Source organism: Pecten maximus, chromosome 14, assembly GCF_902652985.1.
Source record: "Pecten maximus chromosome 14, xPecMax1.1, whole genome shotgun sequence".
NCBI classification, from domain to species: domain Eukaryota; kingdom Metazoa; phylum Mollusca; class Bivalvia; order Pectinida; family Pectinidae; genus Pecten; species Pecten maximus.
The window spans coordinates 5,938,662-5,966,035 of NC_047028.1; the positions used below are offsets into that span (position 1 = coordinate 5,938,662).

Sequence of the window (27,374 nt, forward strand, 5' to 3'; positions counted from 1 at the left end):
AGGTAGAAGTTTGCTTTTTGTCGATACTGAGGGCCATCGCTGAATATATGGACATGATCGACTGAGGGATTCTTGTCTCTGATTTCTCTTAGGACTGGTGTCATAGATGCCCAGATAGAAGCTGGATCATGTTGCAGAGAATCTGAAACTCCACTGAAGGTAACCAAACTTTCATGTGTTCCAATAGTGTAATAACCTGTGTGTAAGGTTATTTGGGGCTGGGAAGCTCCAAAGTGCATGCTTTGTATTTCCGTGCTCATTTTTCCGACATAATATTCGGCAAAGTCTACATGGATTGATTGGAAAGTGACTCTTTCACAGATTTGTAAAACTCTGTGTCGTCTGTAGATCAACCACATCTAGTCATGGAACGTATCCACTAATGTACCTGCTGTTCCACTTTCTTCTTCTTTAACTGTCAATGTCACACTTCTTTTCACCACCTTTGAGAACTCTGTCTTCTTTGACTGTTTTCCATTGTTTCCAATGTAATATTTGATTTTGGTCTTTGACCTCGGTTTGTACTTGTTTTTGGTTGCAAATGTCACATTGGCCATACATGCATGTTTTTTCTTTAGTTGAGCATACCACCTCTTCAAGCGGTTCATTTAGATGATCAGACTTAATGATTTTTGACTTGTATAATGCTTCTGCCAAAACCTTTACATTTTCACACTTTTTACAGCAACACGTGTCCCTATCTGCCTCAGTTGGCGGAACAATCCAAAATGGCCGAAGGCGACAGAATGTGGAATAGCCCAGCTTGGTTTTGTTCTCTGCAGTGTATTTTTTGTGCAAGTTCCATATTGTGTCATTTATGCCCCTGTCACACTTTACCGGATTGGGCCACCGGACGTGAAACGGATAACATTTTTGGATATCCGGTGATGTTCGTCAATATCCGTTTTATGTCCGTTTTATGTTCGGTTCATTCGTTTCATGTCAGGTGATGTACGGTGCGTCCGGTGGTATCCGTTGGAAAGTTTTGTGCATGCACAAAACTTGAAACGGACAGTAACGGATAAGAATATTCGTTGGCTGTCCTGTGCATGTCCGTTTTATCCTGTATATATCCTGTCATTGTTCGTTTATATGCGGTAGGTGTACGGGGGGGCATGCGTTACCCAGTCCGTTGATGGAACTTGAACGCATACGCCACGCATAAACCGGACCTTCAGCGGACACATAACGAACACATAACGGACACATAACGGACAAACACAGGATGCTTGCAGGATTAACACCGGACACGACGAATAGACAAATGGATTGAAAACGGATAACACGCACAGAACGGATGAATACAGAATACCTACAGGATACCTACAGGGGGAGGAACTGACTACCGACAGAAACTGATTAATTATCGCAGGCATATAAAAAGGTTCTTGGAAGCTTCCAAATTAGATTCACAGACAGTTGTCAGCATGGAATGTCAGACTAAAGTTTCTGTGCAGTTTAGGGCCTCCTTGCTGCAGGCAGAAATGCATATGAACAATGTTCAGATGGACCTTCACCAGTACCTTTCCCACAAAAGAAGAAGGCACCGCAGGCAACAGCGAAGACGTTATTGGTCGAGGTCTTGGCTGAGCCCGGAGAGACGAAGGCAGTTCGGTCTATATGACCAACTCATGGTAGAACTGCGGAGAAATGCATATATCTTGTTTTTTTCTGCACGTGCGCGTTAATGTCCGTTAGGTGTTCGGTTTGTCCGGAATGCATCCTGTTCACGTCCTGATTCACCGGTTCATGTTCGTTTGTTGTTTCGTTACTCATTCGGAGACACCCGGTTGGTAGTACGGTAGCCGTACGTTACATGTTCGTTATTGGTACGTTTTATCCGTTCCATATTCGGTGCAAGTACGTCGTCAGTTTGGATTTTTCTACCGGACTGGCAACTTTGCCACCGTATACCACCGGATAACAAAAATTTCTATCCGTTGATGTCCGGTACACCAATCCGGTCAAGTGTGACAGGGGCATTAAGAGTCGCTTTTGATGCTTGATTTTGTGTTTTGTCAGGGTACGTTTAGCACCAGTAGTTAGGCGGGAAACATAATCTCTTTCGAAAAAGTGATGGACATGGTTAGCAAGGCGTCGAGAGCGACTTCCCTTTGATTGACATGGTTTCTTTTGCCTTCCTATACCAAGGTGTTGAGCTACAAACGTTCTCAAATGATACTTTTTCAATATGTTTCCTGACAGAACTCTCCTCAATGCTTTTCTTTCGTTCCTTTTCCTACATGCTGACTTGCTGTTATGAAATAATAATGCTTTTCTAATCGTTTTAGTTGATCCTCGCATCTGTTTCCTAGTTTTGGAACGCGGTGTACTTGGTGTGTCTTCTGGTTTTTTTTTATCCTTTATCCTCATCCATCTTTTCCTGTACTTATCTGCTTTTCTCTCTGATGTGTTCAGTTTTGAGCTAAGTATTGCATTATCCCTGTAACATTTACTTTGCCTTCTTGTTATCTTCATTTTGCTGTAAGTCTGTTGTCGTGAAGTTGTGGCCTGTGCAGTTGATGATTGCTGCTCTGGTGAGTTGGGGGGGGGGGGGGGGGGGGGGGGGGGTGTTATCAATGTTTCCATGTTTGTTTTTTTCCGATGTTGTGTGGGTGTTAAGCTTCATCAACCAACCGACAACAGAAAATGTGATGATTTTCACATGGATGATCATAAAAATTTTCAAAATGAGATCCTTTCAACAAAAGTGAGGCAGGTGACACACCCACTAGTGTGTAATTCTAGTTTCTTCAGTAAAACTGATCCTCTTTCAATATACAGTACACTTGTAAGTGTTTGATGGGAGCAAAGAAGTACAACAAAACAAAAAGGAAATAAGTAATGAAATATATTTTATATCAACATAATCAAGTTGTATAGATATATTAATCTCACAATTTGACTGAAGAAATTTCTAGATACAGTCATACACATCTATTGTTTTGTAATTTTAACTAACTTTAACATATGTTTCTAAAATGCACACGTTTCACATTAGACTGAAAATACTAGCAGGTGCTACCGGCCGGTGATTCATACACAGTCCAGTCTAAACAGGACAATTACAAGGATCATTTAAAGCTGAAACTGGATTTTTCAGTTCTGGCATGGAATTTTAAAATTTAACCTAATTTCTGATTCAGGTTGGACCTCCCAACTTGAAATATTTTTTCCTGGTTTTATTTATCTATATATCTATACTACCTTGTGCCTTTGATGAGGAATCAATTCATGAGACAAGCTCAGAAGTCACCCTATCCTAGCCGAACAACACGACTGTAGACATTACTAACTATGTAGAAGTTGTTTAGATTACTCATCTCAATGAATATAGGACTAAGAGTCTTTATAAGTACAGCTAGCTACAAATAAAATGACTCTAGCATTACAGTTCAGAAAAATAAAATAAAAGATGGTGTGGGCTATTGAACCATCAGAGAAGCACATGGTGATCTACCATACCATCTGGGAAGTACACAGTACCAACCAAAACTGTTTGCAACACTTTAATTTGTTTAGCATTATTTTCAAAACTGGTCTCATATTTCTACAAAATACTGTAACAATTTGAAATCTAATTCAACATCCAGTTCAAAAAGAGGCACGGAAATAAGAGAACTAAACACTCAAAAGAAAGACAGCTGATTTATTAATTTGGAATACAATAATATGCTTATAGATATCTGACCTTCAAAAATGCTCTTAAAATTGATTTCAGTAGAGAACCAAAGGGACTTAGCATGAATTTCCACTTTTATAATACATATATAAATACTGTGGGTTGGAAATTTGTGACAAGTCCCTGTGCAGAGAACCAACCCTCTTACTGATTTTATAATCTATTCTGAAAAGCTACTACATTTGGAGAAGTTCAAAATAACAGAACTTAGTAAAGGGGAAGTTTCAAGAATAAAATTTCTGCCATCATTTCTATCTAATATAAAACCTGTTACATACATATACAGACAACCAATAGCACATGATTACTATAACATACAATTCTTTGGGAGAAATGAAAATATTGCACATTATTTTTCTTGCCTTTTATCACTTACCCAGGCAAGTAGAAGGTTACTAGCTCTACAACTCGTGGCAACATTGTGGGTGTTAGTAACTGATAATTAGAAAGCCATTTTACCTTGTAACCTTGGGATTGGACAAGGTCATTCAATAATGTTAACCTTGGGGGCTTTACATCTTGAAAAGTGGTCAAGACCAATAACTCTTAGCACTGATCTTTTGGTTCTAAAAACGTTAAAAAAAACCCATTAATTTTTGAATGTAGAGAAATAACTGAAACTGTTTTTTTTTCTTCAAAAAGAATCAATAAAATTTCTACTGCATATAGTATATCAGAAATTTTGATGAAACATTTCGAAGATGTGCTAGTTTATCATTCTTCTGAACATATTCAGAGAATATGACTGACTTTCAATAAAGGATCCATTTAAAATGAAAACGACTTCCTGGTTTGACATGACATAGAACTTCTGTTGTATTTTTTCATTTACATTCTAAAACGGTCTCTTTAATTACGACAAATATCTGGGAACTACTTGGTTAAACAGATTTATGGAACAGTTTACCACATGCAGCGGACATTAACAATTTAACAGCCTCTTGGAAAATCGTTGGAAACACAAAATAATACTGCAAATGTGACACTTTAGCAAAATCTCAACATTGTCTTAACAATGTACATTTAGTTAATAGAAACAATGACATCGAGGCCTTAACATTGTACATCTAGTTAATAGAAACAATGACATCGAGGCCTTAACTTTGTACATCTAGTTAATAGAAACAATGACATTGAGGCCTTAACATTGTACATCTAGTTAATGGAAACAATGACATCGAGGCCTTAACTTTGTACATCTAGTTAATAGAAACAATGACATTGAGGCCTTAACATTGTACATCTAGTTAATGGAAACAATGACATCGAGGCCTTAACTTTGTACATCTATTTAATAGAAACAATGACATTGAGGCCTTAACATTGTACATCTAGTTAATAGAAACAATGACATCGAGGCCTCAACATTGTACATCTAGTTAATAGAAACAATGACATCGAGGCCTCAACATTGTACCCTAGTTAATAGAAACAATGACATCGAGGCCTTAACATTGTACATCAGCTAGTTAATAGAAACAATGACATTGAGGCCTTAACATTGTACATCTAGTTAATGGAAACAATGACATCGAGGCCTTAACTTTGTACATCTAGTTAATAGAAACAATGACATTGAGGCCTTAACATTGTACATCTAGTTAATAGAAACAATGACATCGAGGCCTTAACATTGTACGTCTAGTTAATAGAAACAATGACATCGAGGCCTTAACATTGTACATCTAGTTAATACAAACAATGACATCGAGGCCTTAACATTGTACATCTAGTTAACAGAAACAATGACATCAAGGTCTTAATATTGTACATCTAGTTAATAGAAACAATGACATTGAGGCCTTAACATTGTACATCTAGTTAATACAAACAATGACATCGAGGCCTTAACATTGTACATCTAGTTAATAGAAACAATGACATCAAGGTCTTAATATTGTACATCTAGTTAATAGAAACAATGACATTGAGGCCTTAACATTGTACATCTAGTTAATAGAAACAATGACATCGAGGCCTTAACATTGTACATCTAGTTAATAGAAACAATGACATCGAGGCCTTAACATTGTACATCTAGTTAATAGAAACAATGACATCAAGTTTTTAACATTGTACATCTAGTTAACAGAAACAATGACATCAAGTCTTTAACATTGTACATCTAGTTAATACAAACAATGAATCGAGGCCTTAACATTGTACATCTAGTTAATAGAAACAATGACATTGAAGTCTTAACATTGTACATCTAGTTAACAGAAACAATGACATCAAGTTTTTAACATTGTACATCTAGTTAACAGAAACAATGACATCAAGTCTTTAACATTGTACATCTAGTTAACAGAAACAATGACATCGAGGCCTTAACATTGTACATCTAGTTAATAGAAACAATGACATCGAGGCCTTAGCTTTGTACATCTAGACAACGACATCAAGTCTTTAAGCCTGTATCTACTACATGTCATATTAAAAAGGAGATAGCAGGATAACGAGGAAGTTAAAGAATTTGGTAAATAAATATATTACACACATACTGGAAGTATGTACATGACTAAGTAACACTTTGTACACATTACTTTGTCTTTACCATCATTTATCATGGAGAAAATATGTTACAATTAAAATAACATTATTCAATATAAAAATATCAAAATTGCACACATACAAAAGTTTACAGATACATAATCTGTACCTGTTGTTCGATACATAAGTGGTTCTAGACAATGTATATATAATATGGCAAACAATATGAGGTCATAGGATTTCTGACTATTTAGTGATAAAATTAAAATGTAAATCTGAAAAATTAATGAAATACTTCACAGACAATGTTTACGTATAACAATATAATTATGATATAGATGTAACTATTTGGAATAGTCAGAAATAGTCATGTTTTAACCATTGGGGCTGCTAGTTGCTTACATATCTTAAATATAGTTTTAACTTTCACCTCATTCAGTTTTTTAAGCGCTAGATTCCTTACTTGTTTAAATAACAATTATGGCAGCAATTGATTTCAACCGATTTATTTATCACTGAAACTTTAGTTAAACGCAATTGAAACGATGAAATACTGTGTGTAAAATACTTCCATTAAAAATTTCCAGATTCACAATAACAGCACTCTCCGCTAAAAATAGATCATTTGTACTATTATATCTTTTGTTATGTTCTTTCAACAAGACTTGTCATCATGTCATATTATGCAATAATCACAAACACAGAATTATAATATATACTACTTAAACATCAATTAATGGCATTAAAATTAGTTACAATTTTAAACAATTCATATTTTCAATGGACTATTTTTTCCTGGAATTATGGAAAAAAAAAATATCCATAGTCCCAGAAAAGATAGCTCCATGAATTGTAATAAATAGTCACAAGCATTTGCAAGAATTGAAGGCAAAAAGACAGTATTGAGCAATATATCACAGACTGAAATTCATCTCTTTAACTAGAAGTCTTGCATAATACACATTATACTAATTATAACTGCTATCCAAGTTTCTGTACACTTTACAGACAACATTTTAAAATTCAGTATATAAGATCATAACATTGTATGCTATTACCTTTAGTAATTGTGCGTCTGATAACAATTATAATGCTTTATCAATAGTCGATAAGGTTACTGATGATCTACAAACCCTCAAAATGCAATATTTTTGCAATATCATGTCTTTTAGAAATTTTGTTAAAATTTTGTTTTGGTATTTTTGGAATCAACTAGGACCCTCCCGTGAAACTTCATCGTGGTGGGTTATTTCCACAAAAAATTGCTATTGTCACTGACATATATATAATCTTCAGGAAAATGTAAAGTTAAAGTTTGTGATGTACTTATAATATGTAAACAAGTCGAAAGAGTGTGTATAGTTTTTTATGGATAGCAGTGTATACTAACATTTCACACACAAACAGATACAGCTGGTTTCTTGTTGCAGCTACATCTTTCTGACCAGAATTATATTCTCTAGGCGATTAAAAGATGCCAATTTGTTTTCTACTATGCTAGTTCACTCATTACTATTAAGATAAAATGAATGAGTCCATTTGAGACTGTGTCCAGTTTTTCACTTGACAGCCGATCATGTGGCAGTACCTGGTTGTGGCAGTGCTGTATTTCCTATACGATTAACAAATTATATCTACAATGTATATTCAGACCTCTAGAAGTCAATAATGGCATGTCTTCTTGCAGGATGTCTGTCAGTATTCAAAAGTCGGCCTTGCAACACTGCTGGTCTCTTTGAAGAGATCCGTTGGGCAGCTTTGATGCATGGTCCAATGTGTTATCTGACCCGACAGTCTAGACGTGATGAAGTCTCCGAGTGGTCACTTTTTACATGGTCCAATGTGTCATCTGACCTGACAGTCTAGACGTGACGAAGTCTCCGAGTGGTCACTTTTTACATGGTCCAATGTGTCATCTGACCTGACAGTCTAGACGTGATGAAGTCTCCGAGTGGTCACTTTTTACATGGTCCAATGTGTTATTTGACCTGACAGTCTAGTCGTGATGAAGTCTCCGAGTGGTCACTTTTTACATGGTCCAATGTGTTATTTGACCCAACAGTCTAGACGTGGTGAAGTCTCCGAGTGGTCACTTTTTACATGGTCCAATGTGGTATTTGACCTGACAGTCTAGAAGTGGTGAAGTCTTCGAGTGGTCACTTTTTACATGGTCCAATGTCCAGTGTTAGTTGACACTATTGGCAGGAGACCATCGTTGACAGATAGGTCCTAACATGATGGCTGAGTGGTTGCACTGGTGTTCTGTACGGTCAGTCAGTACAGTATTAGTTGACACTATTGACAGGAGACCATCGTTGACAGATAGGTCCTAACATGACGGCTGAGTGGTTGCACTGGTGTTCTGTACGGTCAGTCAGTACAGTATTAGTTGACACTATTGGCAGGAGACCATTGCTGACTAACATGACGGCTGAGTGGTTGCACTGGTGTTCTGTACAACCTTGATAGCACCAGAGAAGTCTGCTGTGACAAGCACCTGGTTAGTACGCTCGTCATCCTTGGCGGCAGATTGAGACGGTGCCATCAGGAGGGATGGATTCGGAGCAAACACTGCAGCTGTCACTACCGCATTGTGTACTGTAAACAACAATGAAGGATAACTGATGTTTTGTTCATCATAACAATATACTCTACTTATATTAGGCAAAGTGCGGGGTTATGATTCTGTTATATTGTTTTGTATCACACATAATGGCTATGCCATTTCATCATTGCACCAGCAATTTTCATCATTCATCAATTGAGTATCACGGTATGCCAAAACATGCAGGTTTAATTACCTAATCAAAGTTTGTACAGAAAATGATGTGAAGTATCAATAACATTCAAACCTGGTTATAAGGATTTTTTTTGAGGAAAGTCACAATTTTTCAGAACTGTTTTTCAATAAAACAAAGACAAAAGAAAATGGGTGAGAGAAAACTGTGTATGTGGTCATGTTTTAACTTTTAAGTTTTGTAATAAAAGTAACACTGAGTTTTCATTTTGGAAACGCGTGTTACAAACATTATTTATGATCAGAGTCAAGATTGATCAAACATGTTGCTTAGAGTTAAAGACATGAACCAGTCATAATCATGAGTTCTACATTCACTCTAAGATTCACCTTTCAGAGCTTCCCAGTAATCATTACGATCTCGTCGTGCCGATGAGAACTTGTAATACTCGTGCTGGGTCTTCCATATGTACACAAAGTGGTCCTCCGACCCACACACGATGTAACGGCACTTGGGACTGCAAAATCAACATAATCTACTTAGTGAAATAGACAGGACAGAAATAACTACACATCATTGTGATTAATATCTGTGGACAGAAATAAGTACACATCATTGTGATTAATATCTGTCTCGTGTGGATCCCATGATCATCACCCTGACAGAAGTTATCTCAATACATTGTCTATATCATGTATGAATGAGTTGAAATTAGAGATGTTGATGGCAATAGGACAAACAAATTTCAAAAATAAAATTACCTGAAAATTATTAGCTCTCATAATTAATATACCACTGTTATTTGCTACCATTGTATCTATGGAAACAGAACAACACCACTGGAAGTCTTACCTAAAACTAGCTTTAATCTGGCTACTGTTATTGGCTCCTCCTTTGTATTTACAGGTCAATGTCAAATCCCGAAGGTCATACATCCTGATTCTGGAGTCATTAGAGGTCACCAGTACCTATTATAGCAACAGTTACAATTAATACTTTATAGCCTGTCAACAGTAACAAATCATATATTTACCTTATAATCTAAATGATAATTCCTCTAGGTTCAGCAGAGATGTAAATTACCTCATAGGTGGGCCAATTCAATTACTTGGCCCAAATTTCATGATCAATGTTCCAAAATCCTTATATTAAACTTTTCTGCCTTACAGAATTTAAGGAAAATTCCTTTACTATGATTTCTTTCCCTTAAATCCAGTAATTATAATATTTCATATGGAAAATATAAAAGAATGTTGATGAAATTTTTTACCTTTTTTTCTATGTACTTTTCAGTATTGTACAGTGTATGTTCAATATCTGAAGACCGTTATAATTTCCGTACCTAGTGAAAATGTGTTTTGTTCTATTTTATGAATGACTGTGTGAGTGTTATGTAGCTATGTAGGGGGAGGGGATAAACAAATGAATGAACAAGTTACCTTATCTTCGCCAGGTAGAGGTTCAATTCCAGTGATTTTACGACCTCTGGCATTTTTCCCTCGTGTAGACCGTACATGGATCTGTGTGTAATACTTCAGTTGCTGTTAACAAATAGTTGATGATTAAATATCTTACACAATTCAGTAATTATCATGTTTGACAATCCTGATGTTTCATGTTACACATCTGCCACTAAACTGGACGCCGAAAACATTGAAGAAGCATGTTATCAATAGATTGGACAAAATATGACAACAAAAAGTTCTGGGTGTTGTTTTCTCGCTATTAATGAAGAGAAAACACCACAGACTTTGGTATTAATAAAGGTATTCATTACAATATAAAGAACATACCTACCGTATTTGACCTAATAAGGGCGCCCCTACCTTTTTTCAAGGAAATAAATCTTTGACTGAGTGTCAAAATGGTGTTCAAAAGTAATAATTGATGTGAAATATTTTGCTACTTTATGTGTTCAATTTTCCTCAGCAAATTAAGTAACTGGAACACATGTTTTCGAAACATTTTGTGTATTCCTACAGGCTACAGATGACATGTCAGTGCAAAGAGCACCCAAAACTAAACACACACACAAATAATAACTTACCATCTTTATTTGAAGATAAAGTAAAGACTTCATTCTTGTTGATAAATAACTTTTGTTCAGAACAGAAAGCTAGTAAAAGACATTGTAAATCAATTATGAGGTCAAAGAAAACGATGTCTGATATGATCTGGGAAATCACCTGTTTCTATAAATAGAACACAAAAGAGTTCCAATTGAACATCAATGGTTGACCACACGTCCCCTGGTCTAAAGATCAGCTGGCATGGTTTACAAGTTTACAGGAGTATTCAAGTGATGTTTAAGCTTAATATATGATAATGAATAGATATCTTCATCTGGAATATTTTTATGACTGAATATTTTACCGTTTCCACAACCTTGAGTATTCTGCTATAAGGTATAGTCTGTTTCATAAAACTTAAGAATAACTAATCTTAATAAGGGCGCCCCCACTGTCAATTACCCGCGCCCTGCGCCCTTATTAGGTCAAATACGGTATGCACTTTGTAACCATTGCAATATATAGAGGGTGTACCTATGACCTTTGTAACCATGGTAATATTGAGGACATACCTATGACCTTTGTAACCATTGTAATATATAGAGGGTGTACCTATGACTTTTGTAACCATTGTTGTATAGAAGGCGTACCTATGACCTTTGTAACCATTGTTGTATAGAAGGCGTACCTATGACCTTTACAGAAATAATGACTTGACTTGTTGATCCAACAACTTTTTTACTCACCTCTGTATTGTAAAAGATACACTTCCCATCGTAAGTGCCGGCAACTGCAAATTTTCCATTGTGACAGAAGTTAGCTGTGGTGATAAGGCAGTTCTGAGCCTCGTTCCACATGGTCACTTTTTTCTCAGGAATGTTCCAGAGACGAAGCTTTCCGTCAAGTGAACCACTCAGGAAGTATCTGTCATCCTACAAAAAGGTCAATAAATCATCCCTACAATTGTAAATTGTCACATGCAGTGTTTTTAATGTGAATATACAGAAGAGCTTGTCTTCTTAAAGACACAAAAGTGTATGTTTTCAAGGGGTTTTAACTGTTGCCAGAGAGGTACAAATTTTCAAAATACTCAACATTCCGATCTTAAGGCTATCACACCTAACCAATTATGTATTATCACAAATGTGCCTGACACATAATCATAACCTTATAGTTTACAAACAAGTCTTGCATCTTGGTAAAACTTTCTAGCTTATTTTCAAGATTCTGATTTACAGTTACATTTGATAAAGGTGAAATGGTGTTGAATCCTGTTTAGATCTTTAGGTCTTACCCCAGGGTGGAAGACGATGGCAGTGTGAAGTCTATGTAATGGAATGAACTGAGGCTTACATGAACGTAGAGGATGATGCAGTGATAAAGTCTATGTGCTGGAATGTACAGAGACTTACCCGAGGGTGGAAGACAATGGCAGTGACAAAGTCTATGTGCTGGAATGTACAGAGACTTACCCGAGGGTGGAAGACAATGGCAGTGACAAAGTCTATGTGCTGGAATGTACAGAGACATTCACGTCGAGATATATGCCATAGACGCACAGTCTTGTCCATGGAGGAGGACAATATAAAATAATTCTGAAACAAATTTTTCAATTAATTAATAAAATAAGTTCATAGAATCAGGGCTTATTCTCACTGGTTTTTTTGGCTCATTTAGGGAAGAAAATTGGTGAATTGGGAAAGATTTTGTTTAGAAGTAAGCTGCAAACTTTAGGAATTTGGCTTAAATATGAAATGATTTCATTTGGAATTTGGCCCATAAATGGCCCCAAAAAGCCCTGCATTATTTCAAAATATGTGATCTTTTACATGTATCAACAACTCAAAATACTGACCTTGGACCAGGAAACATCCAGGAGGTCAGCAGAGTGCCCCCTGTATGTACAGAAAGGTTTTGACATAAAGGGAGCTAACTCTTCCTCTGTACTGCCGGAGGCCTACAAACAGAAATTGTTTTTATGAAAATTAACAATACATCACTGCCCATGTTTGATTATATTCACTAAGAAAATTTGAAAACAACTGATGTTTTTAATAATATTTTAGAAATAGATTTCACAAAAATAGTATCTTAAATCAGTTTCCATTGGAAATGAGATATGAAACTCAATACATTTTTTTAAGAAATAAAAAAGACAATCAAGACTAAAACAAAAATATTCAGACATGTTTATGTTCACTATTATATTGAAGAAAAGGAAATGTGAAATTCAATTTAAAATACAATTAAATGATGACCTACACCTCTACAGGTGTTATACTGTCTTTGTCTTGTGATAGGAGAAGTAGAAGCTTACTAACCAGTAAATCTGAGGCTGAGTTTTCTGATGTGGCTGAGTTGAGACTTTCCTGAGACGGTGCTGGGGACACACGTACTAAAATAAACCAGAATTAAACATTATGTAATACATTGTAAAATATAAGCCCCACTTTACAAACTGAGTATGTTACAGGAGTGGATTTCTCAAATAGAATTTATTACACGAGTTCAATAACAATAACAAGAGCGCCCATTTGCTTCTAGAGCAACTTTGAAGTTGATCTAGTCATTTATGCAGACACTAAGCTGATCACTCTTTTATTCGAATATCAGAGCAGACTTGATTCATTCATGTAAATAATTATCATATGTAGTCCTTCATACCAGCATACAATTGGCCCTACATCAGGTTTAAGACTGTCTTTGGTATCGAGAAATCATTATTTAATGATTTTAACACATGTATGTCAAGGTCACTCATTTGAACAAATTTGGTAGCCCTTCATCCCAGTATGCTAAAGGTGCTAAATTTTTCAAGTCTCTTTAGCCTATTAGACCACAGTGACTTTGAAAGTAGGTCACAGTCATCAATTTGAACAAACTAAGAAGCCCTTCACCCCAGCATGCTACAGGTTCCATATCAAGTTCCTTGGCCTCAAGGTTATTGAGAAGTCATCTCACACTTTCAGCCTATTTGACCCCTACGACTCTGAATGAAGGTCGAGGCCATTCATTTGAACAAACTTGGTGGCCCTCAACTGCAGCATTCTACAGATCTTTTATCGATTCTCTGGGCATCTTGGTAATTCAGAACAAATTGTATAAAGATTTAAGCATATTTGACCCCTGTGACTTAGAATGTATGTCAAGGTCATTCATGTGAACAAACTTGGTAGTCCTTCACCCTAGCATGCTACAGGACCAATACCTTGTCTCTGTGCTTGACAGTTATTGAGGTGAAGTTGTTTAACTCTTTCCGTACTCACTTGAATCTCGCGGTCGCTACCGGAAGCTGTTTCGGGGTTGGTCCTTTGCGCATATCCAAGTGTGACGTAATTCCGAGTGGTAGCACATGTGTCGCCCATGTGCTTTTGACCGAGTTGCATTCGATGTTGATTTGCGACTCTGCGGTGCTTCAGATATCGGTAAGTTTCATTTTTAACTGCTAACTATTACATGAAATAACGATAGATGAATGTATGTGGTTATTTGTGTTGGAAATTGTGAAACGAACCAGTAAAATGACGAGAGATATCATGACTGTTTTTCTTTTCAATGGCGATCGGTGAATCGTTGTGTACTCGTGTTCATGTCTTTTATAAACAACGTAGTTATGATTTTAAAGTTACCAGACGATTTATAATACAAACCTTTATAATTATTGACGATATTTCTTGATATCCAATCATATTTTAGCGTATAAGAGCGATCGAAAACTAATAATCATTATTCTGAATAGTCGTAGTTTCGTATTCGTTTTTTCTTGTTTACTTTCGGTTTTGATTTTTTGTAAAAAAATTTGCTACAGCAAATGAATTGACAGTACACCTTGATCGATTATTCTCCATTGCATTATTTAATTCTGTTTGTAGATTGGCTCCGTTTACTACCTAAAACACTTACGATTTTGAATAAATTAACTGATTTTGAACAAACTGTAGTACTTTACAATGTCCTATATTTTCTTACGTATGAAAATGATCGGATCCATTTACTTATTATAACACTCATCTCTTACCTTGTTGTTGCTTGAAAATCAACACATAATATCCTCTTATTAACACTTGACTTGGGAGGGGGATGAGATGTAATTGATTGATAATTTACTTATAAATACTTAAAATATAGATTGTGACCAGTATAACTGGATGCTTAGAAACAGAATTTCCCTGATAGAACATCCATGCACACAGACATTTACATGTCCCAGCAGTTGCTTTAGTGCCTCTATCATTACCACCATCAGATTTCGATTTCATGCCCTAAGTCTTTGTCAGTAGGCTCCCATCACCAACATTTCTCTGAATAAACTGATGTAGCGGAACTGGACCGGGTCGATCATCGGCGACCAGGTAGCTCAATCGGTAGAGCATCCGACTAGTGTTCGAGCCCCGGTCTGGCCGTACATTTTCCCACTCCTACTACACTGATGTCTGTGTGTGGTTCAATGAATCTTCTTTATGATTTGTATTTGCATTTGAATTTTAAAGAGAAAGAAAGAGGAAAATAAATATTCTAATGATCTGAACTGGCAGTAAATCAATCAACAAACATAAATTGTAAAGTTTTGATAAATTTTGTATATTTTCTTGTAATTTTCTCTTCAGATATATACAGAAATTTGTGTCAGAAATAAAGATATAAAATATTTTAAAGATCATTCATTCATTCATTCATTCAAATCAGTACAACAAAATTCACTCTAGGATAAATATAAATGTACTAACACATAACATCAGGATTCATTCTAACAAGCAAAATATTTAAAAATTATCAAACAGCTATGTACAAAAGTTGTCACTGATCATTTTTCAATAACAAACAATCTGATGTTAACACAAACATTTGTAAGTGTATTGACATTACATAGTTTATAATGGTAAAAACCTGTCAAATTTGTGACCAATAATCTTGATTGTACATATTTACAATTCATTTAATAGTGATTGGTGGTAGTCTTTAAAGCATCCAACACACAGTTTCACATTGCAATGTGAACATCCGGAAATCACTTCCCGGCGTCTGCCTGATTTCGAACACTGTCGACATCTTCCCTTTTTGTTCAGAATCTCCGGCCAGTGCTGGTGTCCAGTTGTATCCATTGTTGTTGGCTGTGCCTTCCTCTTCCTGGTGACCCTGGTCTCCCCAATCAACTGACGAGCCAGTTCCTGTCTGTAACTGATCTGTATGGATGGAAAATTAATTTGCAACTAAATGCACATAATTGATGGTAACTTGTTTCTTCTATGGACCAAAAATGCTTTTTGCTTTGTAGATTCTTTTTTTTTCAAAATGCTTTATTATTTTTTTATTTTTTTTTCAAATATTATTCACTAATCAAATCATTTAAGTCAAAAATTATCTCAAAATAAATCATTTAATTTCTTTTGTAAATAGAAAGACCAAAAGCTGAATGTATAGATCTAAAGCTCCTGTTTTTTTCTTCAAATTTTGGTCTCATTTGGATCTATTATTTACCTGTGTCCTTATCTTTTCCTTTCCAGTCCGTGTGGTTAGCTTGTGATTCGGAGACTCCTTCATAAGCAAAAAGGAGTTGACAATGGCGGTATCCAGCAGGAAGTAGAAAAGGTACTTCCACCATTTGAGTGACTTCCTACTGCAGGAGTACTGCATCCTGAGCTGATCCGCCCTATCGACCGCATTCATACGCGAACCGTAGAGCTGAACTGCTTCAGGTGCCAGGGAGACATGTGTTGTGCCGTCTTTCTTCTTCCGGCTTACCTCACTAAGTTTTGTGGCGTCTACATTCGTGTATAAGAAATTTACCTGAAGAAAAAATGTTGAAAACTAGAAATGTTTTGCCTTGTTCAATCAACAGCACTAGCCAAAACACTACACTGATATAACACTTTGAGATGTTATCAGATAATTTATTTGACAGAGTTTCCTCTGACCTCGACACCAGCTAAAGACATTATGATAGTCAGAAAATAAACAACGAGGACTTTTTCCCTGATGATTTGTTCAACTTTCCATCAATAAAGCATTATCAGTGTGTTAGATATATACTCACTTGTTTGTTGTCAAACCAAGCAGATGTGCTGAGGGGTCCCTTCTGCATAGACAAATGGTCTCCCTTCTTCTTCACACAACCTTTCTGCAGCTCCTTTGGATATCCCTGTCGAGTTGCCCTCACAGTACCGCAAGCATATATACCATCCTGAAGCAGCCTGGTGAAGAGGGCAGGGCTGGAGAAGAAGTTGTCCATGTACAGATGGTGGTTCTTGTTTAGCATGTCCCTGCTAAGGTCAAGAACAACCCTTCCCGCTAGTCCTACTTCTCGTTCACCATCTGGGTTTCCTGCACGCCCCGTATATACCTGGAACTGGTGGACATAACCATTTGAGGAATCTGCCTTCTCCCACACCTATTTGAAACATGAAAATAAATCAGTTTTGCTTTTACATACTTTTTTTATATCATTGCAACCTCGTAATTATATATTTTGATAAGATATCTTTTATTCTTGATAAATAGTCCAGAATATAAAATAATATGAACTCTTCAACCAACTCGTGTTTTTTCTTACTTTATATTTTGTGTAGAAATTTATTTTGAAATTTGATTTTCATTACAATACATACCTTTATTCCAAACTTGACAGGTTTAGCAGGTAGATACTGCTTGAATCCTAGGCGTCCTTTGTAAGCAATCATTGCTTCATCTATGGCAACATCTCGTCCTAGGTTCCATTCACGTCGTATGTAAGTCTGGACATTGGTCATGAAGGAACGAATGTGATGAAGTTTATCATGGCCAGGTTGTCCGCGTGGGATGACTGTAGTTGAATCGCTTAGATGGAAGTACTGCAGAAGTTTCTCAAATCTGTACAATATGAAATTAATATTGGATATATATACCAGGGTATTGCAATAATTATTTTTTTAAATCATGAATATCTGCTAGATAAACTTATCTTCATCAACATGATTTTTTTTGTTATCAATTTTGATATTTTATTTAATATTTATGATGATTCATTCAAATGAATGAAATATGTTTTATTTTAATTCTAGTTTCGAAATGAATAAATTTTTAATTTAATATGTGTTCAGTTTGATTTTATATGAAAATATGGTAAAATAAATATTCTAGGCTCTTTGATAAATCCCTTTTAGACTTGCGCAAGTCCAGTGTTAATCAGATCTACATTTATTATAAGCTTAGACTGAAAATATTATTCCTAAGTAGATAATTAATGTCACTACTTTATTCAAATGGGTTTATTCATATATATTTATATATAACATTATAGTTAGCATTGTATTATGAAATATTTTATATATTTTTTTCATCGTGACCGATATCTTCGAACAGCTGATCGAGATCTATTTTTAGTAACAACTAACTGTACAAGTTTTGCTTCTCATTAGTTATTTACATTACTTGGGTATGATTATCTTACCTTGGTCGTGTCATAATACAAGGAAGTGACGTCTTAAACAACCAGTCTTGGCTCCAATACAGTTTATAGTTGGGCAGGTCCAAAATTGACATGAGAATATGTATCCCAACGAAAGCCTTCATCTCACTTGGTGACGTCACGCTCCACTTCGAGTCCGGCTTCGATGCTGTCTTCTGCGATGCGTAGAGATTTGTCTGTGTGGTCATCAATTGAAACAAGGTGAATGGGAAAAGTAGGGTGAAGAAGTCGATTTCTTTCTTCCCTTCGTCAAGTACATTCACGGGTCCCGTTGGTTGGTCGAACTCGTCTATGACTACCGGCTTTAGATTATGGCTCCATGATGATGCAGGTACGTCGATTTCATTCACGGTATTTATCAGATGGCCGAGTGGCATTAAATCAGCTAATGGCTCATCATCATCTGATGACCATTGGATATCGGAACCATCAGAATCATCTGATAACTCTTCAGGGCCGAAACCTTCAAAATCTGAGTCATTTTCGTCTGTGTCCCAGTTGAAATCGAAAGTGGAATCCGAGTCCGCCATCTTTGTTGTCAGTGTACACAGAGCCGGTGAAAACGCACCGATAATTAACCACATGACCTAATTAGCCAATTAATACGCGTGTAACAAATGAAACAAAGCATCATCTTCATATTTTTAATAATTTTTATTGGCTCATTATACATGTCGTCTGCTCATTACAACCTATCAACACACGTGTCTCACGACGTGTGTACTCGTCACAAAGGATGGAAGGCATGTTTACTGCGACGAGTGTAATCGTCGTGAAGGATACGGGAACACTTTTTTGTGACGCGTATAGTCGTCGTGAGTACGGAAAGAGTTAAAGGATAAAGTTGATGCTGGCCAGACGGACACTGTACTACAGCATAAGCTCACTTTGTGCTTCGGGCAGGTGAGCTAGTAATTAACGAGTCTTTAGTCTCATGGTATATAAAAATTGTCTAATTATTGTCTAATAAATTCCATGATATAGTCATCAGTGTATGATCCTACTATCACATGTTAATTAAACTCATATTTATGAGAATTTAAATGAAAACTTTCAAACTAATTTTCATATATAAGACGGGCTTCTATTAAAGCAGCATTTTTTTCTCTACAGAGACAATTGGTGACATAAAATACATACGTCACTACACTGTTAAACATAACAAATAAACATCATCTGAAATAGATGTAACAGATATACACCTGTGGTACCTACATACTTATTTTGATTTAACTAAGTATTAGTCATTACATTCTGAAATAGTTTCAGATGGCATAGCCAGAAAGAAATGGAATAGTGATTTCAAAAGCTATCAAACGGAGAAATGATCTGAACAGACGGACAGCTGATCGGGTGATTCTTAAATGCCACTGCTCTCTCTAGATGTGTGGCCCTAACTACACAACATTTCAAAGGGGCAATGAATGTAACCAAAATGTACATTAAAGGACAAATAAAGACATGTACATGGAATGCACTCTCTGGTATCGGCAGATCATTTATACGCCAATAAATTATGTGTAAAGTATCGACAGATCATTTATACACCAATAAATTATGTGTAGAGTATCGACAGATCATTTATACACCAATAAATTATGTGTAAAGTTTCGACAGATCATTTATACACCGATAAATTATGTGTAGAGTATCGACAGATCATTTATACACCAATAAATTATGTGTAGAGTATCGACAGATCATTTATACACCAATAAATTATGTGTAGAGTAACGACAGATCATTTATGCACCAATATATTATGTGTACATCTATGTGTGTTTAATGAGAACCTTGAGAGGGGATATGACAACATTTCTCACTGTCCAATGTTAACACTCACCATCAGCATATTTCTGTCGCATGTCGTCAAAATAACTGGACGCTGACTTGATGACCCAGATCCTGAGCATGCTGTCCTGCCCTCCTGTCGCCAGAAGACGGCCACATGGTGAAAACTTCATAGTCCAGATGGCCCCCTGTATATATAGGACAAACAACATGACGACATATCTTCAAAAAATATAATGAATTTGAGTAATACTATGCGAGAACAAAAAATAGTATAAACATGTATTATTTATTCAGGCTTTTGAACTGTACATGGAATGTAATATTATCATGGTAGACCAGATCAGCTAGATTTTGACTGGTTATATTAAAGAGAGACAGAATAAGAGCCAATGCCACAATGCCACTTGGGATTCAGGGTGGATGCCCAGATTGTGACTGTGCCACATGGGGTGACAAGCAGTATCGGCAGCCAATGGTATCTAGCAGATTGGTAAGACAGATTGTGAGTCAGTGCCTTTCTACCACAGGAGAAAAAGATGTGCCACAGCATAAAACTTAGTCAATACAAAGCAACTTCATTGTGTTACAAATCCACCAAATACAGATAGCAATATGTTACACAAAAATGTCTGATAGTGACAAGAGACAAATCTGTCTTAAATGGTCCCCATCTTCTGCTGAGAATGACATTAACGCGAGATACTCACACTATGGGTTCCACTGAGATCCTGTAACATTCGTAACTGTTTAAAGTCATATGGGCCTTTGTTGTTATTGGACGCCTTGATCTAGTTACAAAATAAAATAAAGAGATTATTAATCATATTCAATGCAAAAAGGTTCAATTTTAGAGCTTTTTAATGTTTCTCAGTTCCTGGTTTGAACTAGTTAGCTTAGATTAAATTTCATGCTACATCGCATAATAAAAATTTGTAACAGTAAATAGATGATATACTAGATACATTTGCCTACTTTATATAGATATATACAGGGTCAGGGTTAACCCGTGCAAAATGATAAAACATTGCCAATTACACAATTTTTGTCAAACAATCATTTTTTTCACCAATACAAGTAATTATATAATAAATCATTTACATAGTTACATACATATATAAATGCATACACATATATATATATATGTTCAGATTTACTATATCATAGAGTACTCTACATATGTTCTAAGAATTGTCATATATTTCTTCACACCTACATAACATACATAGTCTTTCCATATTATTAGTGTAGAGGACATATTGATATATGCATATCATTCAAAGCCACAGCACCTATGCTAACAAAACACCCGGTATTCTAACTTTTCGCTAAGATCATTATCAGAAACCCACGAGACTTTCCTTTGTAAATGATAGAGCAGGGTCTCGTGGGTTTCCAATAATTAACGACAGAGCAGGGTCTCGTGGGTTTCCAATAATTAACGACAGAGCAGGGTCTCGTGGGTTTCCAATAATTAACGACAGAGCAGGGTCTCGTGGGTTTCCAATAATTAACGACAGAGCAGGGTCTCATGGGTTTCCGATAATGAACGACAGAAAAGGGTCTCGTGGGTTTCCGATAATGAACGACAGAAAAGGGTCTCGTTGTTTCTGATACTGAACGACAGAAAAGGGTCTCGTGGGTTTCCAATAATGAACGACAGAAAAGGGTCTCGTTGTTTCTGATACTGAACGACAGAGTGAACGACAGAGTAGTGTCTCATGGGTTTCCTATAATGAACCACAGAGCAGTGTCTCATGGGTTTCCGATAATGAACCACAGAGCGCTGTCTCATGGGTTTCTGATAATGAACCACAGAGCGGTGTCTCATGGGTTTCTGATAATGAACCACAGAGCGCTGTCTCCTGGGTTTCTGATAATGAACCACAGAGCGCTGTCTCATGGGTTTCTGATAATGAACCACAGAGCGCTGTCTCCTGGGTTTCTGATAATGAACCACAGAGCGGTGTCTCATGGGTTTCCTATGATACACTATGGTCTGGGTAGACATACCTTGAAGATTTTCCCGTCCACAGAGACCTCTTCTTCTACAGCTACATCATCACTATGTAACACTGCCAACAAACCAAACATAGTAGTTTGTAAACTTTATTATGATTTAAAACAAATGCAAAAAGTTAAGTATCTTTTTTTCCCAAAATCATTCACAAATGATTTGATTCTATTCTCAAAATTGATTAAGATTCCATATCAAATGTGACTATATATATCTCACCTGTATCAGCCATGGTTTTGACTTTACTCATTGTTTTACCAACTTTTCGTCCAATAATCTTCCTCAGTCGGGATCTAAACAAACAGAACTGTGTAATATAATGGATACCAATAACTTAAGATTACTTATTTCATAATTGTGGTTCTTAAATATTAGATTCAAATATTATATCGTTTACCTGATATATTTAACTGAATATCAACACGGAATCTCTAAAAGAACCTACGCTTTTTTCTTCGCCCCAGGTTGTTCAGACAAGGACTGTGTATCCTCGTTGTCGAGTTGATCATGATGATGGTCATCCTTCAGACTCCCGTCACTGTAGTACAAACATGATAATCACAACACAATGGTGCCTTCAACACCCTGGAATCCTAGCCAACAATGTAAGAGGATTGTATGACGAGATACCTTACTTAGAAGTGGGTTTGGGTAGAGGTATTAAGTTCCAGTTCAGAAAATAGCGAAATGATTTGCATCTTTTACACATCCTAATTAATTCTGTGATGTGTGGTAATTTTTAAACTCTTCAGAATTACAGCAAGATGCTAATAGATGACAGACAGACAAAAAACTAGCAGACAGAAAAGTTAACACCTACAGACAGAATATAGGAATGAAAGTTCAAGAGCAACATACAACAAATAGACTCAAGATATTAGCCTTGTAGAAAATCCAACTCTTTACGAGTCAACTTATGTGTTTAAATCTTTCAAAATAGGCCATACCTGTGGTACTCCTTGGTTCTTTTGATGAGATGAAGGTCCAGTGGGTTAAGTCCCTTGGGTATTTTCTCTTCCGCAATGCTTAGTGGAACACTCTCCCCAGTATCAAGGTTCAGCACCCTGATAGCCTGTAGAATCTCCTGCGAGGAATAAAACACTGACTGTATAATTTTGAAATGAAAGTCATTGGAATAAAATATACAACATCTCCTTACACAAACATCAGTGTCACACTGTCTCCAATGAATTCATAAAAAGCTGTGTCAATAAAATAGTTCCTAAAACCTATATGAAATGCTGATGAAGGCATGAATAATTTTAACAGAATAAATTATAGGAATGTTTGATAGGTATGAATTATGTCAGATATATCAGATATCCTGGAATCAAGACAAAATTAATTTGTACTTTCTACCTCCCATTTAAGAAAGCTCCCAAACACACTTGAAACAACATAAAAACTGTCTACCTTGTCCGAGAGTAGTCTACCAGAATTTGATCGAGGTCGCAGTGTTTCCTCTGCGCCTGAGCTGTGGCCCTGAGAACGAAGACGTGCCCCACTTTCGACATCACCCTTGTCTGTCCCTGATGGGTCTCCATCAACAGAGGACGGCAGGCTGTCACATTTTTGTCGTGGAGAATCATGGTCTGAATTTACAGCATCACGCTCAGCATCCTGTTTACAATCAAATATTGCAAATACATGTACACATATTACAGTAGAGTTTCAAATATAATATATACCCCTGTAGTAATTTTTCAACCCAGTACTTGCTCTTCTCTGAAACCAACAGAGGTTGCTATACCTATATACACCCTGTTCATTTTGGTCTTTCTTTTTCCTGTCATATGTTCTCCCATGCTGAAGGTTTCTTATTGGCATGAATTATGTACATGTGTTATGTTGATTTTCATGGTAAATTATAATAAGAAAAATACATATATAATATGCTGATCAATTTACAAATTTGAAGAGATTGATCAGGTAAAAACATATAGACAGCTTTGATACCCACTTCTGCATTGATGTGCCGAGCCCCACCCAGGGCACTATGGAGGTCAAGGGCATACTCGAGCTCCAGTTCCTTGGTGAGGTTGTCCACGGTAGACGTCGGAGTAGGCAGAGACAGTCCCTGGGGACCTGAGCTCCAGTCAGAGGCACCAGTCTGACTTAGCTAAAACCAAATCATTTCAGGTAATTGTTTTCTTACACTGACTGCAACAAACATACAATACTGGGAAATGTTCAACATACAGTAATCAAACATCAAGCTTCCTAGACTGCCATAGTTTCTGATATTTATACAAAACAATTAAATATTCTTGGTAGTGTTTAGGGGGTGAATTAAGTGTTAAGAATTTAATATGCTATATACTCATGTAGGGGTTTTGAATTTGAAGGTATTCAAATTAAAATAATTTTATGGATGATCATATATATCCTAACTTTTTAGTTCCAAAAGGGCCAGGTGAGCTAAAAAGTTAGGTTATACAAATTATATGTATGTATGTGCTATTAATATTTTTGTAATTGTTTCAATACTTATCCTCAACATGGCATAACAATATCATAGAGTGTCTCAACTATCCACCAACAATTACTCTACGAAACATTTTACAGCAAGTATAGAGATTTGGGCCAGGAGGCACGGACAAAAATGCTCTACTATTTATAACTCAACCCATAACTCTAGAATAAAGAGCTTACTTCTCCACTAGACCTTTCTCCCTTCTTCTTTTTCCTAGGTGGGGCTCTAGGTTGTTCAATGACTGTTGACCTTGGTTGTTCTGGTAAATCCCCTTCCACTAAAGTGGTTGGTGGAGTTCTAGTTTTTGTACTTCTTACAATATCTGGTTCGTTTTTATCATCTCCGAGAAGTTCGTCTACAATTTCGCCACTTCCTGTTCCACAGTTGTCAGTTAACCGTTCTTCTGTCACTTGTATGTGTGGAATTTGTTTGTTTGGCTTTTCCTTTTCAGGAAATGATGTAGTTATATTATCAGAATAATCATGTGATTTTCTATTCAAGATTTCAGACTCTTGTGTAGATAGACGATTTGAGGATTCTGGTTCTTTTGTAACTTTAAAGGACGGTGGTTTTCCATTAGAAGAGTCAGAGTCCTCATCAGCAGGTGTGTTCAACATCTCGTCGTCTGTGTCCGAGTCATGATAAAGCTTCAGATCTTCCATCCCTGTTGAGACAATTCCATCTGTGTCCTCCGTCATCCGTTGTCTAAGATCCTCTAATCGCTTCCGCCTCTTCTCATTCTCCTTAATTTTACTATCAATCACCTTTTATAACACAAAATCAAGAATTAACACGAGTTTTAGTTCATCACATAAAAATATATTTCTGATGTATCTTTTACACTGTTTTGTAATTTGATGGGCTTTATCAATTTTATAAGTAGTCTGATAAATGTCTTCTTCAGCAATAGAATATAATCATGTTTGTTTTCTATTATAATAAGGATTTTTTTTTAATACCTTATGAACTATTTACTATTTTCAATAATGTTGATTAATGTGTCTGATAGTTAAGAATCATAAATCCTGTCCTGTAACAGACTGTTCCATATCCGGAGAGGTTTCAGAAAGGGGACACAATGTATTGATTAAGTACCACATGTTTTTCTTCTTTCTTTTTCCGTAACATGTCCAGTCTTTTCATGTATTCTTCATCTTCCTTCAATCTCCTGTTAAAACATCAATATAACTAGATATATATATATACTACATGTGTAGAGTGTTAACTAGGTTAGCTCCTATATAATACTTCTACATCATATCACAGTTATTCTGTTTTCTGACCGATATAGCCACGGTTGAACATTATATCAACACATGATTTAATTTTTCAGCCATAAGACTTTATCTTCTGTTTACATGAATTAGAACCAATATACATTACCGTTCCTCCTGTTTTTTCTTTAATTCAAGTAACCTTCTTTCTTCTGCTTCCAACTCACTCTGACAAAGAGTTTAAATGGTTTTTTTAATGTGATAACACTTATTAGAACAAGAACACTACAAAAAAAAGAGAGTTAAAAACTACAAATTGAATAATTTGGCCTATTAACTATCTTATTGATTTAAGAATTCATATTCTATGTCACATTTAAGAATCCAAATTAATAAAGGAAGTTTCCTTCACAATATACCCAAGCGCACCAGTTCGACTAATTCTGCCTCTAATTAATCTTAGCTTGAGGCTTCACCAGGAAAATTGATTGTTGTGATAATTTTTACCCCTTATAAGTACAGTTTAACTATGTTACATTTATATCAGGAGAAAACATACCATTCCAAACGAGTCTTCTGGGATGCCACTCATCCCTGAAGGCAGTGTCCTAAAATTCAACCAAAAGGACTTATCTGAATTAATTAAAAGCAACCCATGGCCATATATACATCTCTTTATCCATAAAGACTTATTTTCAAACGACTTGTTACCGAAAAGATCAGCATTCCTATTAAGGTGCATGCGATAATTCTGATAGTTTCAATTACCTATTACAAAGATGTTATTACTTATATAATTACATACAAATGTCTTTCAAGCATCGAAATGGCTTAAAGCATGCAACATTAATTGTATCTAAACAATATAACTTTTGCCAAGTAGTGCAGATACAGAATCTTTGTATGGCACAACCTGTTGGATACCATCTGTTATTAATGGTACTGTCTCTTAATGGAAGTAATATTCATGTTCACACCAGTTAATCTATTTTCATTCAAGAGTGTAAAGTTATATTTTCCTTAATTGATTGATTGAAGAATAGTTACATTTTATATATAATCTATGATTTTTTTAGCATTTCAAGTTCGTATTAACTTTAAAACGCATTAATTTCTTGAAGACTTGAATAAAAATGATATGGGAAAGCAATCAACTGTATGTGAACTACAGTGACTAGCAAAGCTGGCGATATAGAAATGACAGCTGTCGTACGTTTTTCTTGGGGTGCTCTCCTCAGCATCAAAGAACTCGTCCAACTCGCTATCCGACGACATGGTGGTTGGATGTCTCGAATAAAACGATTCACATATTAAAAACCGAAAGTCTAATTAAAATAAATTGCGGTTAGATATCAGTAAAATTGACCAAATTTGGTTACACATCTCTGATTTGGTCAAAATTCTTCCTCCCTCTGCGCCATACTTGTTTTGATTCGGAACTCTTCGAGACTTCGCCTTTACCGAAATCGTAAAAGCCGAGGATTACGAAAAGAAATTGTTTGTTTGTGTCTTT

At 36.0% G+C, this 27,374-nt stretch overlaps 2 protein-coding genes and 1 long non-coding RNA gene across 4 annotated transcripts; 1 reads left to right on the top strand and 2 right to left on the bottom strand.

Moving 5' to 3' along the window:
* Window positions 1-2,838: 2,838 nt before the first annotated feature.
* LOC117342364 (WD repeat-containing protein 44-like) lies at window positions 2,839-27,349 on the bottom strand. 2 transcript variants are annotated; one of them, XM_033904515.1, is made up of 21 exons: window positions 27,075-27,349; window positions 26,421-26,469; window positions 26,031-26,089; window positions 25,743-25,815; window positions 24,827-25,411; window positions 24,135-24,293; window positions 23,588-23,794; window positions 23,122-23,258; window positions 22,620-22,712; window positions 22,394-22,467; window positions 22,171-22,232; window positions 20,868-20,948; window positions 20,210-20,345; window positions 13,244-13,317; window positions 12,778-12,879; window positions 12,395-12,517; window positions 11,669-11,854; window positions 10,353-10,454; window positions 9,766-9,881; window positions 9,303-9,430; window positions 2,839-8,773 (listed from the first exon to the last, which is right to left on the bottom strand). In XM_033904515.1, the coding sequence occupies exons 1-21, from the start codon at window positions 27,134-27,136 to the stop codon at window positions 8,595-8,597; spliced, it is 2,787 nt and encodes a 928-aa protein (XP_033760406.1). In that variant the 5' UTR covers window positions 27,137-27,349; the 3' UTR covers window positions 2,839-8,594. The 2 variants fall into 2 exon arrangements, with proteins under 2 accessions (XP_033760406.1, XP_033760405.1); XM_033904514.1 differs by having other exon boundaries at window positions 12,335-12,517.
* Window positions 14,239-16,949, top strand: LOC117342369. The gene is made up of 3 exons (XR_004535799.1): window positions 14,239-14,347; window positions 15,989-16,152; window positions 16,427-16,949. It is a non-coding gene; the product is annotated as an uncharacterized LOC117342369 (long non-coding RNA).
* Window positions 15,813-17,205, bottom strand: LOC117342368 (piggyBac transposable element-derived protein 1-like). The gene is made up of 3 exons (XM_033904519.1): window positions 16,957-17,205; window positions 16,401-16,709; window positions 15,813-16,105 (listed from the first exon to the last, which is right to left on the bottom strand). The coding sequence occupies exons 1-3, from the start codon at window positions 17,176-17,178 to the stop codon at window positions 15,848-15,850; spliced, it is 789 nt and encodes a 262-aa protein (XP_033760410.1). The 5' UTR covers window positions 17,179-17,205; the 3' UTR covers window positions 15,813-15,847.
* Window positions 27,350-27,374: the final 25 nt, after the last annotated feature.